The sequence below is a fragment of the Halichoeres trimaculatus genome, unplaced genomic scaffold (assembly GCF_033239565.1).
Source record: "Halichoeres trimaculatus isolate MK-OKI-2021-1 unplaced genomic scaffold, fHalTri1.1 fHalTri1_scaffold_4, whole genome shotgun sequence".
NCBI lineage: Eukaryota > Metazoa > Chordata > Actinopteri > Labriformes > Labridae > Halichoeres > Halichoeres trimaculatus.
In genome coordinates this window covers 25401088-25418159 of record NW_027437182.1, presented here as the reverse complement: position 1 = coordinate 25418159, position 17072 = coordinate 25401088, and the positions used below count along the sequence as shown (strand labels likewise).

Here is a 17072-nt window from a genome sequence, read left to right as displayed (position 1 = left end):
TCCATGGGAGGTGGCTTTGGAAAACCAGATTTTAGTCCGATTTTTGGCTGGAGATTTTGCATCCCGACAGCTTTGACTAATTAGCATCCACCACTCAGTGGTGTGTCGGCTTTGGGCTCACTTTTAGTGCAATCTGCAAGCACAGTCAGGTGTGTTCACACACACACTCACACACACACACACACACAAACACACAACAGAGGCAGCAGATTAAAGACAACACAAGGTGTTGAGTTCAATATAATTTAATGAGTTTATAACAAACATTGGATTGTGGTTATGCTTAATGACACAGACTACAAATAAAAGATGAACAGTAGCTTCAGACGATCCATATATTTCATTTGATCATTGAACTGCCTAAACATTGTAACAGCTTCAGAGCCCACTTTAATTTCACACCTTCTAATAACAGATTCATAAGCAAATATGAAACCTCAAGAACACAAACTACTCTCCCTTAGGGTACAGAGGCTCTCAGGCCAGGGTGAAGCCCCACCTGAGGCTGCACACTGGACCATGGCCAGTAGAGTCTTGGTGCCAAGCAGGACAGAGGGATCGATTGGGCTTGAGGGCAGCACCAACAGGTCGTCCTGTGGGTCCGGGTGAAGGCAGGATGGTAGGGGGAGGGAAGGGAGGGAAGAGGAAGCTGTCCGGCCACCCTGCGTACCCTTCGCCTTGCCCTCCGGCAGTGGTAGTCTCCGTTTGAAAAGTCCTGGTAGTTCGATGGATGAATCGCCCAGAAGTGGCCTTTCCCGTTGTCACTGCGTCCAGCTTTGATGAAGCAATCGTTCAGTGATAAGTTGTGGCGTACGCTGTTCCTCCAGTTTTTATCCTGTCAAAGCAATTAAAGAGAATACATTTGGTTACAACCTGAGGACTCCAAGTTAAACAATGGGAGTCCTTAATTGGAAATTAACAAAGGGGGCAGATAAGTACTGTTGATCCCTCTCAGGATGTCACCTTGTCCTGTTGTTGGCAGGATGCGCAAGAGCGTGTCAAGACCGTATATGATCGCAGTAAGACACAACACCCTGCGTTACCTTTTTAGCACGTCAAACCACTGATCAACTTTAATCCGCTATGTTCAATCTGTTGTTGCACCTGGTAAAGGCAGAGGCAGTTTGCAACCTAGCAACAGGATTACTGTATTTGTGAATTTGCCAACAAGAAGATCATCTAGTGTCCCCGAGAGCACCTAATTGCCTAACCACTCAGACAGATTACGTGTTCCAAGTAGGTCGATTTACTTGTAAAAAATTGAGACAAATGAGCAAAACATATCGATGACTTTAGCTGAAATCGCTATCTCCTGATCCGCCTTACGATTGCGACACAAGTCTTCTGAGTTTGCAGAGTAATAAAGCACAATAAATCTCTGGATCGCAACACAGGCAGTAGATCGGACATACAGTAAATTGTGTCTCACTGCATCATAAGATTTAACTTTCTGATTCCCGTTTACAAGAAAGCTACAAATCACTCCCACTTCCATTTTCTTTTTGCTCATCTCTGTGTTTTGACTTTGTCGAGTAGTATAAGAAAAGTGGCATGAACATACCTTACTCTTGAAGTATGGATAATGGTCCATGATCCATTGGTAGATGTCACAAAGCAGTAGTTTCTTCTGCTCCGACGCCAGGATTGCTTTGGAGATGAGCGCAATATACGACTGGTTGGGTTTGTCCGCAGACTTCTCTGGACTGGTCGCTGTGGTAGTGGTCACTTCCTCCTCCCCCTCCTTTTGTTGTTCTTCAGCCCCCTCCTCTTCTTTGACTTTTCTTTCTCCTGTTTCTGCTTCGGAGTGCTGTTGCCGCTTCTCCAATGTCTGGGCATGATTCCCCACCTCTTTGGGTCTGGGACCCTGATTACTTAGCGTGGGGTTTGCTGTCTCTTCAACAGTAGGACCTCCAGTGGCCTCTTCCCTTGAACCTTTGACTCCCTTATTGAACAAAAGGTAGTCAATTGTAAAGCTCAGTCCAAGTCTCTCTCTGCTGCCATTGCGGCTACTTCTGTCTTCCATTGTCATCTCTGAATTAAGGTAACTTTGACTCATTAGCGAGGCTTTCTTGGATCCAAACTGCCGTCAAAAAAGTAGAAGTTGATAAATGGAAAGTTTCTCTCCCAAAAGTCTTTCAAGAACTTTTGGCCCGAGATTTACAGCATGGCTAAATTGAAGAGCAGGACCCTTCATAAACTGAGCGCGGCGATGCGCCTCGCTACCTACTCCAAAGTCTTACTGTTGACAAGATCACAGATAAAGATGAGCCTCTCAACTGTTGTTAACCTTGACACGCTCACGAGCGACACTATCTCAACCCGTGGAAATGACGTCAGACACAAGACCAAAGATGGCCTCTTTATTTAGCAAATAATTTGAACTGATCCAATTTCCAATATGTTCCCAGTATCCTACGGCCTTTCCATTTGGAATCGAAGAGTTGTGCTCTAGAGTTGTGAAGATGGCTCTATTTAAATGACAGTGAACTTATCCCTCACAGAAAGGGGTAAAGAAGGCATGGGGGGGTTCCAGGTAGGGGGTCTCAACTGAGGCGGATTATTATTTATTAACCTAAGCAAATCTTTGTAATTACGGGAGATTAAACACTCAAGATTTAGTGAGACATGGTGTGCAAAGGGTGGACGCTGTTGAATCAAAGGCCTTTTAGTAGCAGTGTTATCCTGTTAAAGTGGTTTGTCCATGGGGATGCTATCCAAAGAAACACTTCAATTACCAGAGAGCATTAATTAATGTGTTGGATTCAGTGTTTTAGGAAGCAAAACACATTCTGTCATCTGATTCTTTGGGAGAGAAACTGAATGTAAGATTTGACTTAAATAGCTACAAGTCAACAGAAAATTGTGAGCCTCAACTCTCTTTGTAATACAATGAGTTCATATATAGAAATGGTGTACGTATGTATGTAAATAAAGGTGGGAAAAAGTTCAACAGTATCAATATGATATGTAGTTTCAGGATGCCTTAGAGCTAATAGTAAAAGTGACTTTCAAGTTTGTTTCTTTTTCAAAAGAAATTCATAGAACTGTCAGATATTGTTCTAACTGAATATCAAAAATTGTAAAACCAGCCTCTGAGAGCCATGAGTTTGTCACATTTCTGAATGAGTTTCGACAAGCAGATTTGATTTTAATAAAGTGGTAATATTTTCAAAATTGGCAGCCAAGTTCTCCTTATGTTAAACCTTACAAACAATACATGTTTGTTATGTTGGTTAAATATTCTGTTTCAACTTCTTTAAATGCTTCAGAGGAGCTGTTTGAAATATGTAAATGCACTTACAGAAATGGGTTAATTGTTCTGTTTTAAAGGGTGTAATTATGGTTCTTAAAGAACTAAAGCTATAATTGTACTAAATTTTGTTCCCTCAAAGTTGATCATGGTGGGCTCAGTGATTTTGAAATTGTTGAAATCATACCCCACACAATGAAGGCCTAGACCACCTCACCATTTCAACTAATTTGTCTTCATGTTGTGACAACAGAAACAGTAAACCTGTTTTATACCCTCTGGTTTATTGAAATAGATTGAAATGGCTGTGTCCGGTGTAACAAAAAGGGCAGGTATGTCTACCATGTGAGCATTTTAAACTTTTTAAATTGTATTGATCAGTTTAAACTTGTGAGTAGGAGATGGAATCTCATGATGTTTTCCAGATTTTGCACCTTAATGGAAGCTAACATTGCAAACTTTAACTTTAAATGGGATACAACAAATCCTACATTTTCTGATTTTATCTGTTATTTTCTTAGATAACCGTTCTTATCGAGCATAACGGTGAGGGCATCAACTTTTTTTTTTCTTTTTCTTTTTTTTGTAAATGTTAAACGTTGTTTCATTGATGTTTGGCGTCCGACATGAAGCAGAAAAACACACGTTGGTTTCTGTCATAGACTCTATAGTTGTCCAACATGAATGTTCAATTGATTCTTATGTTTCCAAGAGGCTATTCCTTTCCACATATGGGGAACTTCGGGAAAATCAGGGCTGGATCACCAGCGGGAGTACAAATTCGTCCAAAATATCCTATCATCCCATGCAGCAAACTGCGTGACACACACCTGAACTGAAGTTTCATGCAGGGCGTGAATGTAATGTCCCTTGGTAAATTGATGTATTCCATTAACAAACATATTTCAATTCAATTATGAACCTACCTTAAACAAAGCATCAAATCCACATCTTGTGGCTGGCCGCAGGACCTGGCACAGATTATTTTGCTCGGACGGGAACTGAACAGACCATGCGACCCGGTCCACTTGGCAGGCCATGCTTTAGATAGATGATGAATTTAAACAATATATTTGACGCAAATTCCCATATTCTCGATACTATAAAACTGAAACATTGTGGGTCTTTGAATATTTTTGCACGTGGTACTATTATTGGATAGTGAGGCCTGTTTTGGAAACGAGACCTGTCTCTTAGTGTTATTAAAAAGTTGCACTGTAACTTTAAAAAACCCTCGTCCCGCCTATTTTGGGTAGTGTGCTTCTGGCGCTGGTGAAAGCCTCGCTGTGATTGGCTATGAACAGCCGTCTATCAGAACAGACTCTGCGTTTCATTGGTGAAAGACTAGCCGTCGTCTGTGACTCTCGCGGTACTGCTGCACGAAGATGGCGGCCGAACTGGTGGAAGCGATGGCAAGTAGAGCTTGGATAGCTTTGATTTGATGGGGGACAGACGCGGGAGTGTGGGGTGATAACCAGGCCGGCCGTGGGGTATTTCGGGGCTTTGTAGGAACATCTTTAAGGATTTATGCTTTTATAAATGTACTGTTTTACATTCACGACGAAACAAACTAGCCTATGTGGCTAATCAAGCTAGCCTCCAAGGCAGTGTTCTTAAGGCAAGTGCGTTGGTTGAGCTAGCATCACGCTGGTTCTAAAGAGACACCGAAAATGAATGATGTGACCATAACACATCCCGGGGGTTTGAATCAAGCACGCTTCCCATTTGTCGCTTCTTGGAGTATTGGTGTACATTGATACTCGTTTGCTATGAGCTGTATAGTTTAAAGAGCTGTGCACCTGTCAAAATGTCCAGTAGCGATGATTGAATACCGACAGTCTAGTCTGTGTGGGAGCTAGCTTACCGACGAGCGAAGTATACAGTTAAGGTTTACATAAGAATATGAAACGTTTCTAACTTTATACATCATGTCCACTATATGCCAGCGTGTAACTCTCCTCATTGTGTGAATGTGGCATTTGACTGAAAGCCGATATGCCACTGATGTCGATGTGCCAGCATGAAAACAACTCTCTTGTTTGGCACAGTAGTCCACATCGCACTTTCTCTCTGATGCCGCTGTCTATTGGACATGCACATGTAGGCTGGCTCAAGTAGCATGTCCTGAGATTAACCGGCCCTTCTCACAGTAGTGTAAATAATGTGCACACGTTTACTAAGCAAATCAGAATGAGAACTCATCGTGGCATGTACACAAGAGCTTTGTTGCTGTGAACATACCTTTACATTTTCCATGTAGGTTCCCATTTATACAGGTCCTAGTTATTCTTCATGCTCAAAAAAACAAGGCGACTGGACTGTGTAAACTTGTCTTTTGATTCTTCGGAATACCTTTACATTGAAATGGGATGGTTGCACTTTCAGTCAATGTTTTTCGTTTGGAATATCTCCATTATGGTTTATCCTCTTTAAAAGTGGTGTTCTCTGCTGGGAAAATGAGCTTGCTGTAAACCATCAATAGCCACATATATGCTTTTGAATTGTGAATGCTCTGTGATAAACATGCTGCCCGTCCTTCAGTAATTGGAAAACTATGCTATTTGAGTTCCACCTGCAGAAACTGGTCAGGTTGGCCCTACATGGTCTGTGAACATGTTCTTTGATTTCTATTTGTTGTTTGGAAGGTTTTGTTTGGGAGTCCTCTTAAAGGTTGCTTTATATTCCTATATTAACACATTCCAAGAAGCATGGTATTGGTGTGTCATACAGGTTGTGTAGTGGGTATGTTGTGGAGTTGAACTGGTACAATCAAACATTTAAACAGCTGTTACAGAATGAAGGTCCTTAAGTTGTATAAATCACAATGTGATGAAGGAGTGTATGATAGGAGTGACTAGATCTTCATGCAAGCAGTTACAATGGGGACCCTGTGACGTCTTACTATATCCGGATGATTACGAGGAAGCTTCAACCCTCTATAGGATTAAAATGACTTGTGAGGACAGAAGCTAATTTTAGCAGTTGTAAAACAGTTTTAGGAAACACCTTGTCCCATTAAATTCTGCCTATAAAACGATTGTAAAGAATTGTGGGCAGCCTGTCACAGGAGTTTTATTTAGTGTTGTGAGGCATAATTGAACAAAGTTCTGTTAAGGCACAGGATCTCTGCAAAGTTGCTGGAAAATTTAAAAAAAAAACACACAAAAATCAAAACCAAAAGTTTTTAAAGTTTACTTTATTTGTGTTCACACTGATAGAAAGTCATGTTTCTTCCAACAACAAATGATACAGTTTGAAAACAAGTTAAGTCATTAAAAGATGCAGGGCTCTAAAATACAACTTCAAAGTAGAAGAGAACGGATCTGGGTTTAAAACAACTGCCTTCCAATCAGGCATTAATACACCTCTACTTTTCTATATTCCTTCAAATTTCATTTTCTTCTTCTTATTATTATTGTTTATTATTGTTTTTGCATTTATTGCACTTCCCTGTGAGCTGCTGTGACAAAAAAAATCCTCCATGAAGGATCAACAAAAGAATATTCTATTCTATTCTATTCTATTCTTCCTTTGAGTAAAAGTTCTTGGACGGTCTTTTTGGTATTGGACACAATCACCTAGACCTTTCCTTTTTGTAGATGTTATTGTGCTTGTATTGTAATTTTCTTTTCTTTGTCATATCCTTTTCCAGAACATGGTCAAAAGTTTCCGGGTCTCAGACCTGCAGACGCTGCTGGCCTCGATGGGTCGCAGCAAAAGTGGGCTGAAACAGGACCTGGTGGGGCGTGCGCTGAGGCTAGTGCAGACCGAATACAGCCCAGAGCTTCTAAAGAATGTCAGACAGCTCTACGAGTCACGCTTCCCGAAAACATCAGGCTGGCTCGCGGCACGTCGCCCAGAAGGCATCCCAGTCGCCTACTCATCCCTCAGCTCGTCCCCCAATGCCACCTCTCAGGGCGCAGACTACCTCAACGGCATTTCCAAACCCATGCCCACAGCTGCAGCAGAGGTCAAGCTTGTACCACTGCCCTTCTACCAAACGTTGGAGACACTGCTGCCCCCAACAGAGCTAAGTCAGTGCACTTAGTTTAATGATACCATAACAACCAATCACTGTCCAATTACTGTTTACTTATCTAAACCACTGACCCACTTTATATATGTTTTTATTATTGCTGTTTTATTCATTTAGTTGCCCAGAACAATGAAAAACTGCAGGACAGTCAGTGCGTTTTTGAGTTAACGCCAAACCAAGCGGATCAGATCCGAAATGCAAGGTCAGAACATATAAAAAAATCCCCAAAGATTCCAAATGTTTCAGTTTGATTCATTTTGAACATTGTAATGCTGACTTTGTGTCAACTCCTTTGTTCACAGTGAGCTTCGTCCTGGAATCAGATCAATCCAAGTGGTTCTTAGGTAAGTCTTCCTGATTCCCTTAAGAAATTAATGTGGAGGTCACAGTCCTCTGCCATAAATTGGGTTCAGTGTTCTCTTTATCTGAATTTCCATCAAAGATGCTCGAGGAAAAACTGTAAAAATCTTTCTGTATGTATTGCAAGTACTCTATGAATCCCGCCCCTGCACTTTAAAGCTGTGATGTTGCTAGGCACACGTCCTGCATCTAAGATGCATTGTGATTTATGTGTCCCAGGGATAATGACGGAAAATTCAATTTGCAGCACTGTTCATTTTGCTTCCATTTGTCTCATCGCCAACATTTGTACGGTTGGGTACAGGACAGACAGAAGCTGGATCAGTGTGGATCAGTTTCACACCAGGCAGCTCTTTCCCCAACATTTGAGTAGGTGGATTGGGGAAGCATTGTTGGACAAAGTTATGCCAAAGATAACGTGTCACACGTTACAGTTAGAGTCATGTCATAGTACGGGCATTACTGCGAACGTGTAGATTTTTAACTCTTGTGCTACTTCAAACAAATTGTCATCAATCACTGAATCATTTATGTCAACTTACAAAGAGCAAGACTGTAATAAATTAAACAAAATAAGATCAGATTGTAAGTGGAAACCTGGAAAAAGGGTCCCTATGACAGAACCCATAGATCACATTTATTTCCACATTAGATCACCTGGTAATGGACAACTACATATTTGCAAAATAAATAATGAATTAAACTGAACATGATGTCTTTAACAGTTAAGAAACAAGTATATTTTAATGAATTCAAAGCACCTGGTGATGATTAATGTGCTCTATGATGCCAGGATTTGCACACAGAGCAGCTTTAAAAAACGTGACTTGTAGTTCTGTTGAATTTGAACAATCAGCCCAACAAATTTGGATCTGAGTAATATTTGATGGATGGGATGATTTAGTTTACATATGTTACACCTAAACTCATCACATTATATGATGACAATACATTTTATGAATCCTACTATTACCATTGCTGATGCTGATGTGAATAATTTCATCCTCACAGTCAGCACGTTTTGAAAGTGAAGCAGCAGATAAACATTAGACTGACTTGTCCAAAAATGACACTAACTTCATAGTTCAGAGAAACTTTTGCACCACTATCTTAAAAAATGATTTAGGATGGAGCAGGCTAAATATGAAGGCCAGGGAGAAACTAAATACTCTCTTGATTATTCTAGTCCCTGTGAACAAACCATATCAAACTACACTGTCATCAAACATAGAATAGAACAGAATTGAATAAAATACAATTCACCTCATTAATTCAGGGGAAATTCAGGATATGAATTTGACACCAACATTTCTAAATAAGTTTTATTGAGATCCCACTCAAACCACCATCATGGAGTCCAAAAACCTAACATCACTGTCAAAAAATAAATATTTGATCCCCCTCCCTAAATGTTCATTTGCTGAACATTCTCATCATGCTAACCTTTTCTCTAACTCATCTCTCTCTGCTGCAGAATCTGCTACACCGACTCCATTGGTGTTCAGGAGGACCAGTATCCCCCCAATATTGCTGTCAAAGTCAACCAGTCCTACTGTCATGTGCCGGTGAGTTTATTAGACTGGAGCGTTGTCTTCCGAGCACCAAAATCGCAGAGGCATCTTTTCCTTTCTCGTTCAGGTTTCCCCTCAGTCATTACTCTAAGCTGTGTGTTTTCCAATGAAGTCAATTAGTCCCGGGTTTGGGTGTTAGTGTCAGACCTACTGCCTGTTGTTCACAGCCAAACCGGTGTCATAATATATGGCAGTGATGGCTTAGCTAACCTTTTACAAGTGGTTGTGAGTAAGGCAGCGTTGTTTAGCACTCCTGGAGGCATCAACTCGCTGGCAGGGCTTCGGCAGGGAAATCCTCCAGCTGGCAGAATCTGTGTGGCTTACAGGTTAACGTTGTGTCACACGTTCAGGTGTTAGCATGAAGCTTAACATCCAAGACTATTTGCTGTTGGTGCACGCGGCATGTCGCTGCAATGTCAAAGCCAGGTAACAGAGTTAAAAAAGTGGTTTGAAAAGTGGTTAGAGTGACTATTCTGTTCAGAAACAAGATATTTCACATCCAGTAAATAGTATAGTATTACTATTCAGCGCCTCTAACATTTTAGTGTTTTTATATTTTGTTTGGGAATTAGATAAATTTACACCAAACAACTGTTAATATGTTCATGGTTATTGTCCATCAGTTTAAAGATAACAGCACAATAGTCCAGATCTCAACTACCCAGTAATTTTTGGTCTTTAAACAGATGGATTTGAATAATCATTCTGATAAAACGCTGGATGATTTGATAATCTTTTGTTATTTTTATGTTTGTTTGTGTTTCCAGGGCTATTATCCCTCTAATAAGCCTGGTGTTGAACCTCGTCGTCCTTGTCGTCCTGTCAACATCACTCCCTGGTTGCATCTCTCAAATGCCACCAACAGAGTCACTGTCACCTGGGGCAACTTTGGCAAGGTCAGAGTCAGAGGCTGGATCTGCTTTGCTGGTTAAGATCGGGGTCTTTATGGCAAGAAGGGCAGAAAAAAAACTCAATCATCTTTCATGCACCACATCTGTCCTGCTCATCCTAGCAGATGCCAAAATGCAGTAAAGCAAGCTAGGGCATGTCGTTTTTTGAATCATGGGCTCCACTCAGGCGTGCGTGGTACAACTGATAGCCAAGAGGTGAACTAGTTTAACTAACCTCCTAAATGTTGTCTTCACTACCGTGATCCGGATAAGCAGCTGGAAGCCTGATGAAAACATCTTTAATCCTGTTAGCGATCTCCTCTTTAGATCTCTTGTGTCAACCACATAGGGATAAGTAACATGCAAGTTTGAAGTGATCACAATGACAAACGGTTCTACTGTATCCCCCTCATGTTTTTCATTTCATTTTTAAAAATATTTTGTTAACTTCTCTTTGGTGTTCAGTGTCGTGTTCATGGAGTGATACGAGTACCGTCTCTGATTTGTTTAGCAAACAATTGAAACCCTTTTACCCACAGCTTGGTTTGTAGTTTTTTCTAATGCAAACTCAGACATGAGGGGCATGAAAACAAAAATGCCAAAGCTAAGATTACTCCTTTCTGCAAGCATATGGAGTATACATAGAGAAGAATCACAAGCTGAGGCAATCAAGACTTTTATTCAAAATATCTGACTGAAATCAGCTGTAGAAAAGTAACTGTTGTTTTTAACTGAGTAGTTGGCTGTTTCAGCCAGCAACCAGCACTTGTGGAAACCCCCAAAAGATTGTTTTGTAGAGACAATTGTCTATTTTGGGTTTCTTGTTATCTTTTTTATTTTTTTCCTTTTGTGTTTTCTTTAGGGCTGCACGATTATCGCAATCGCAATGTCAGCACATGCAATTACGTAATCGCAACACAGGATATCGCAATCGCAATCGCAATGTCAGCACATGCAATTCAGATTTTTCTCCATGATAACCAAGCAAGTCTGTAGACTCATCATGACACAACTTTTTTTATCAAATCGCAAGCACAATCGCAATCGCAATATTGTCCACCTAATCGCAAATCGCACCTTTTCCCCAAATCGTGCAGCACTAGTTTTCTTGCATTGAAAACTTTTTTCTAGCCCTCAGGATATCAAATAGATCAACATTCCCTCTTTACATTATAATTCTCCATGAATGGAGACAGAGCAAAAATCTGCACGTTCTACTTTTGATTTTATGCTGTTGAATCTCGTGCTCTAACATGTAAATCTGTGTCCTACAGCGGTATTCTGTGGCCGTGTATTTGGTGAGGGTTTTCACTGCAGCAGACCTCTTCAGCCAACTCAAACTCTGCTCTGTTGAGAGTGCAGAACGCTGTCGTGAACGTAGTGAGTATTTCTCATCAGCTCTGTTTTCTAATTTAAAGTTTTGTAAACCAGCCTTGTAAATGCAGTGCAAATAAAAAGATGCTCACTTCAAAAGTCATCAATATTTTTTAATACTGTTGGACTGGATCATTTTTTCTTTTTATGTACTTTATGATTTATCATCTGATGAATTATGACACTTCATGATTCACTGTCTTTTCAGTCCAAGACAAACTACGTTTTGATCCAGAGAGTGAAATTGCAACCACAGGCCTCAGGGTTTCTCTTATCTGTCCAGTGAGTAAATTATGATAACACCTCTCATGTGCCACAGCCGAGTTTAATCAATATTTAATCCTAACCTTCCTCTTTTTCCTCCACTTCCAGCTGGTAAAGATGCGGCTCGGTGTGCCATGTCGAGTCCTAACATGCGCCCACCTTCAGTGTTTCGATGCAGTCTTCTTCCTGCAGATGAATGAGAAGAAGCCCACATGGACTTGCCCTGTCTGTGACAAGCCTGCTCCTTTTGAGCTGCTTACTATCGACGGGTAAGGAGACGGAAGCATGTGCTGACTCGCCCTGCTGCTGTAGCATGATCATCCTCTTAATACAGAAAAATATCTACACTGGATCTTTGATTTGTAGCCTCCTTGGAGAAAATGACAAGCTGCACAAATATTTGGGTTTTTGCTCACAGTGTTTGTGAAAAGACGTCATGTTTTATCCAGGAGCTTTAAATAATGGGGCAGCGTGATAAGGTGGTGATCCGTATTGTACCTCTGCCATCAGGTTGTTTTTTAAATTTGTAAACCTTTAAATTGGCTTGTTTGATGACTCCTTGCTCTGCTTGATGTAACAAGGCTATAATTGAGATAACCCTATAATCAGTCAGGTGTATTTTTACTTACTGTCAGAGGTGACTCAAGACACCTGAGGTAATTTGATGACGCTGTACGTTGCTCTATTTGACTTTTGTTTGCAGTGTTTCAATCAGGGAGAAACTTGTTTGAAAACATGAAGTTAATTCTTTTTGTGGTACCTCTTGAACAATAGAGCTGAAAATGTTGTACATTAGGATACAAACAAAGAAGCCTTAAGTTAATTTTGCATGTTAGCTAAAAAAAAAGTGGTGTGGTTGCCATTTAACTCAAGGATGAAGGCTTGGACTATATGCTGCAGATGCAAAGTGACAAAAAAACAGGGTGTCCGCGAGGTTTTAAAAAGTATTTAAAAGTCTTAATTGTGGTTATATGAGGAATTAAATTGTATTAGTATTCAAGCTTTGATTCCAAAAATATCCATGAATATTTATATTCCTCCTCCTGTCTGTCCCCCAATTGGGCTGTTAAGCATTTGGCGGTGAAGGACGCAGAGAATGGCATGCTGATGGACACAGAGAGGCTGATGGAAAGCAAATTACACAATCTCAGGCACATGTTCTTAATTTTGATAATGATGAATTAAGCTCTCGTTTTTTCTGTAAGATGCCCTTAAGTAGCTGCTTTTACTTGTTGTGGAAGTGTGAATAAACCTGCCTTTAGTTTCATTTATTCTTTTAAGCTCTATTTCTTCTCAGCTTACATAATTTCTGTAAAAGTGCAAACTACAAGGGTTAAAGATAGGTTGCCAACAATAACTTAAAGTGGCAATGAGGTCTTAAAACTTTCCAAAAAGGTATTGAAATCAACATATCAGCATATACCCTGAAAAAGAACAAAAACTAAAACCTCAGTTCACGAACCTGCTGTGAAGTTTTGATTCTGTACCTGGGCTCTTTCTGGTATGAAGTTTTCTGTGAGTTGAGTCTAACAAGCTGTGTGTATTACAGGCTGCTATCTGAGATTCTTAAAGAGACGAGTGAAGACATCGAGGAGATCGAGTACTTGACAGATGGCTCGTGGCGACCGATCAGAGACGAAAAGGAGAGGGACAGAGAAAGAGAACGTAGCAACTCGCCAGAGTATCCTGTTGTTGATATATGTGAGTGCCAGACTCTTTCCACTAAACCACTTGTTCTAAAAAATGTGGATTTCTTTCCTTTATTATGCATGTGAAACCTTTTTAAAATGGCCTCTGTGTCTGTAGGCATTCCTGAAGCAAACGGTCACTCACCGGCCCACAGCAGCACCAGCCTGACAGGCAAATCCGGAAGCGGATCAGTGGGGATGGGAGGAGCTGCAGGAGGAGCTGCCGTGGCACCAGGAGGAGGTGCAGTGGTAGATCTGACTCTTGACTCCTCCTCTGAGGAGGAAGGGGGCGGGGCTGGGGGAGACAGTGAGGACACTGAGGACAGCGCTGACAGTCCTGCTCCAAAGAGGGGCCGATACAACTACGACAAGGACCTGGTCACTGCTTACTGACCCCGCGGCTCTGTCCCCTCATAGACTGGCACACACACAGAGACAGAGAGGCAGGGGGCTGAACACTCGAGGACAGGAGCACAGTAACACACTAGATGCAACAACTTTCCTCTGCGCCCAAACGTCAGAGCCTTTTAACTGCTCTGTGTAATTTCCAGACAAACTCACGCAAACATGCACTGTTAATGAATCTTCATTCTAGAGTGATTAGGATTCCTCTTTGTACTGTACACCACTGGAAACAACTCAAACCCTTGGCCAACGGTCACCTGGCAGTCAGTACCTGTGCCGGCCTGCCTCTGCTAAAGAGACCGAACAGGCCGAGCACCGCACCATCACGGTTACCACCTCTTTCCCCTCCTCTTTCTCTCCAGACTTTCCCAGTCCACCACTGCATCTCTCTTTGTATTTGACTCAGAACTACAGGCTCATGGGTGTTCAGTGTTTGCATCGCTGATTTTTGTCACATTGTGATGAACGGGCAACTCAAAAAATGGAGGCTTCTTGGTAGTTTTTGGTACGTCAAAAACGACTAATGCGGGGTTTTTGGAGGATGAAAAGGCAGAGTCAGGATTGTAATGCAAATCTAAACTTCTCCTATTGTGATGTTTCGTTGTTTAGAGAATGAATTCAAAGCTTGAAAGGGTTTTTCAGGAATTTATTCTTTTAATATTGAACTAGCAGAACACAGTACCGGCCTCAGTGTGATGCTTTCCATTTTTATTTTGTCCTTAGACATAAAAAGAACCTACCTCAGTCATTAAAAGTGAGAGGACTGACCAGTGACTAGCTTAGGACAGCAGGGGAAAGAAGAATTAATGAGTCTTTTTGAAGCCAATTTTTACACTGGAGATTTTGTTTTCCTGCATTTTACGTTTGTTGGTTTGTGTTATTTTTTTAATCCACATTTCCTTTCAGCTTTCTTTGCTCTGCAGCAACACAAAACTAAAAAAAAAACGAGTTAGTTTGTGGAAAACAAATCTGTAGGTATCAGTAGTTCAAAAGTTGTGGGTGTAATTTGGCTTCTTTTTCATGAATAACAAGAAATGTTGCGGTAAGATGATTGATAATCTCATCAAAATTATCGTGCGGCTGAGTGCCAAAGCAGATTTGAAGAATTCACTGACCGGATATTGTTTTTTTTTCTTTCTTTCTTTCTTTCTTAAGAATTTTTGGTGCCTTTTATGTCACATGGTAAAGATTGGAGATTGTTGTTTTAAGGCTAGCTTAGCTGTTCAGTAGACCCAGTTTGGATAGGAGCTGTTTTAGATTTAGTTTTAGATTTAGAAAAGGACAGAGAAGTTGAAAAAAACTCGGGTGAACAGTTGTGGAACAGGATTCAGAGGCGCTATCGTATACGTATGTCCTTTAAAAGAATCATTTTCTTGATTTCTTCACCTTCTCTTAACTTTTGTTTCCAAAAGGTCTACATTATATCTGACTGTCCAGACAGGAGCTGTTTGATTTTGTGGAGCAGGTCACCTTTGCTGCTAGGGTTTGGTTAAGTTACATTTGGTTCAAGCTCGTGGCTGTTCTGTTGACAAATGCTCGTTTGTCCCTTCCTATGGGTGAATCTAACCTGGGTGAAACCAGCATTCATAGTACTCTGCTACAGTGGGTTCAACATGTCTGACACAACAAAACTTAATGAAGTGTCAGTGAGTGCAATCCCACCAAGCTTAAAGTCATTGATTGGATTACAAATGGTCCTGTCTGGAACAAGTACAGCTGCTCCATCCAACAATTCCCCTCGGCCTCCTTTCAGTGTAGATAAGGTCACGTCTATTTGCTGGAATAGCATAGGACATTAATTGCTACATGTTGTGGACTCACAAACTCATATTCCCCTGCACCTGCACTGGTATTGCCAGTGTGTGATGGCTGTTCCTCTGATAAAGATACTTGTGCTAGTGAGTCATCAGTGTTTCCTTCAGATGAGACGAGATGTTGCTGTGTTTGTAGAGCTGTTTGCACTTTCATCTGACTTCTCATCCTGAGCTGATGACCCATATGTTTTGTAAGCCCTGACTGCTGTGATCAGTTCTCCACTATCTCATGCACAGGAAAAAAAAAAAAAACGCTCTTGTTGTCCTTTTGAGGCATTTTGATTGGCACTGAGTGTTTTTTTGCTTTAATACTCAGATGCAGAGAGTAGGAACATTTTCACATTAATCCATCCATTGGCTAGGGTTAAAGATAGATGGAGATAAATCTGGTCTTCCATTTTCTCCTCCTTTTGACACTTTGACATGAGTTACAAAATCAATATACTGATGAAAAATGCTTGATAATTCGCACAGATAGATTGATAGCACTTTGGTTGTAATACATCAGAGCCTGCCCCTGAAACGGATCCTGTGTACGAGGTGCTTTCAAGCAAAATAATGTAAAGACCTTTGCAATTTGTATTTGTAAGTAATGGCTATAATTATAAAATGAAATTGTTCATTTGTTGATAAGTACAGAAGGTCATAATTTGATATCCAAACTTTTCTACCTTACAAAAGATGAAAGGTGGTGCGGGTTGTTTCTGTGGATCTGAGCCAAAGGGGTTGGCAGGTTGTTTGGTCGCTGGAGAGTGCTGAGGGACTGGTCTTTTTGTAGTGGCATCTCTTCTTATAACAATGCATAAGGTAGCATGGGCAGAGGCTTACAATCCATGATGTAAATGTTTTGTTTGTTGTGTTTTTTTATATGTTCATATTAAAAGACAATAAAATTTAAATAATATTTTATTAAGCCTTGAATCGCCTCCAGTTGTTCCTATAGGCAAACAGACAATAAGAAGCTGTTGAGGGCAGCAGCACCTCGCGCTGAAGCCACTGAGGATTGAGAGGACTGGTTAAAGCTGATCGTTTTGTCCTGTACCAAATGCTCAGATCTGGGGACACTTTTGATGCCTGTTGAGGATAAAACTGTACAAATTTAAAATGATCGTATTCTAACAACTGTTATTGACGTGTGAAATTAATTAAAATCAGTTCTTTAAAAAAGGTCTGTCATGTTTTTATTTCTGAAAACTGTCTGTATTCACCAAGACTGCTGTTGATCCACAGGGACAAAAACATCATGTCTTTTTTCCCCAACATCGATGTCTGCAGAGCTTCTAAAAACATTAGGATCATCCTCAGGGAAAGCAAACAAGTCTATCCTATCGTGGTTTAGTCTTCTTTGAAACTGAGTCACTCAAAAGTCCTCTTGAGGTCATTGTTACACATAAGTAGTTGCGGATTTGTGCCCCTATTA

The 17072-nt window shown here is 40.8% G+C and overlaps 2 protein-coding genes across 2 annotated transcripts; one reads left to right on the top strand and one right to left on the bottom strand.

Annotated features, from left to right (window-relative positions):
- Nucleotides 1-460: 460 nt before the first annotated feature.
- foxq2 (forkhead box Q2) lies at nt 461-2029 on the bottom strand. The gene is made up of 2 exons (XM_074669159.1): nt 1562-2029; nt 461-835 (listed from the first exon to the last, which is right to left on the bottom strand). The coding sequence occupies exons 1-2, from the start codon at nt 2027-2029 to the stop codon at nt 461-463; spliced, it is 843 nt and encodes a 280-aa protein (XP_074525260.1).
- Nucleotides 2030-4567: 2538 nt separating this feature from the next.
- pias4a (protein inhibitor of activated STAT, 4a) lies at nt 4568-16565 on the top strand. Its single transcript, XM_074668432.1, has 11 exons — nt 4568-4662; nt 6903-7284; nt 7404-7488; nt 7589-7630; nt 9121-9211; nt 9985-10113; nt 11382-11487; nt 11690-11763; nt 11854-12014; nt 13295-13446; nt 13552-16565. The coding sequence occupies exons 1-11, from the start codon at nt 4636-4638 to the stop codon at nt 13824-13826; spliced, it is 1524 nt and encodes a 507-aa protein (XP_074524533.1). The 5' UTR covers nt 4568-4635; the 3' UTR covers nt 13827-16565.
- The last annotated feature ends 507 nt before the right edge of the window (nt 16566-17072 follow it).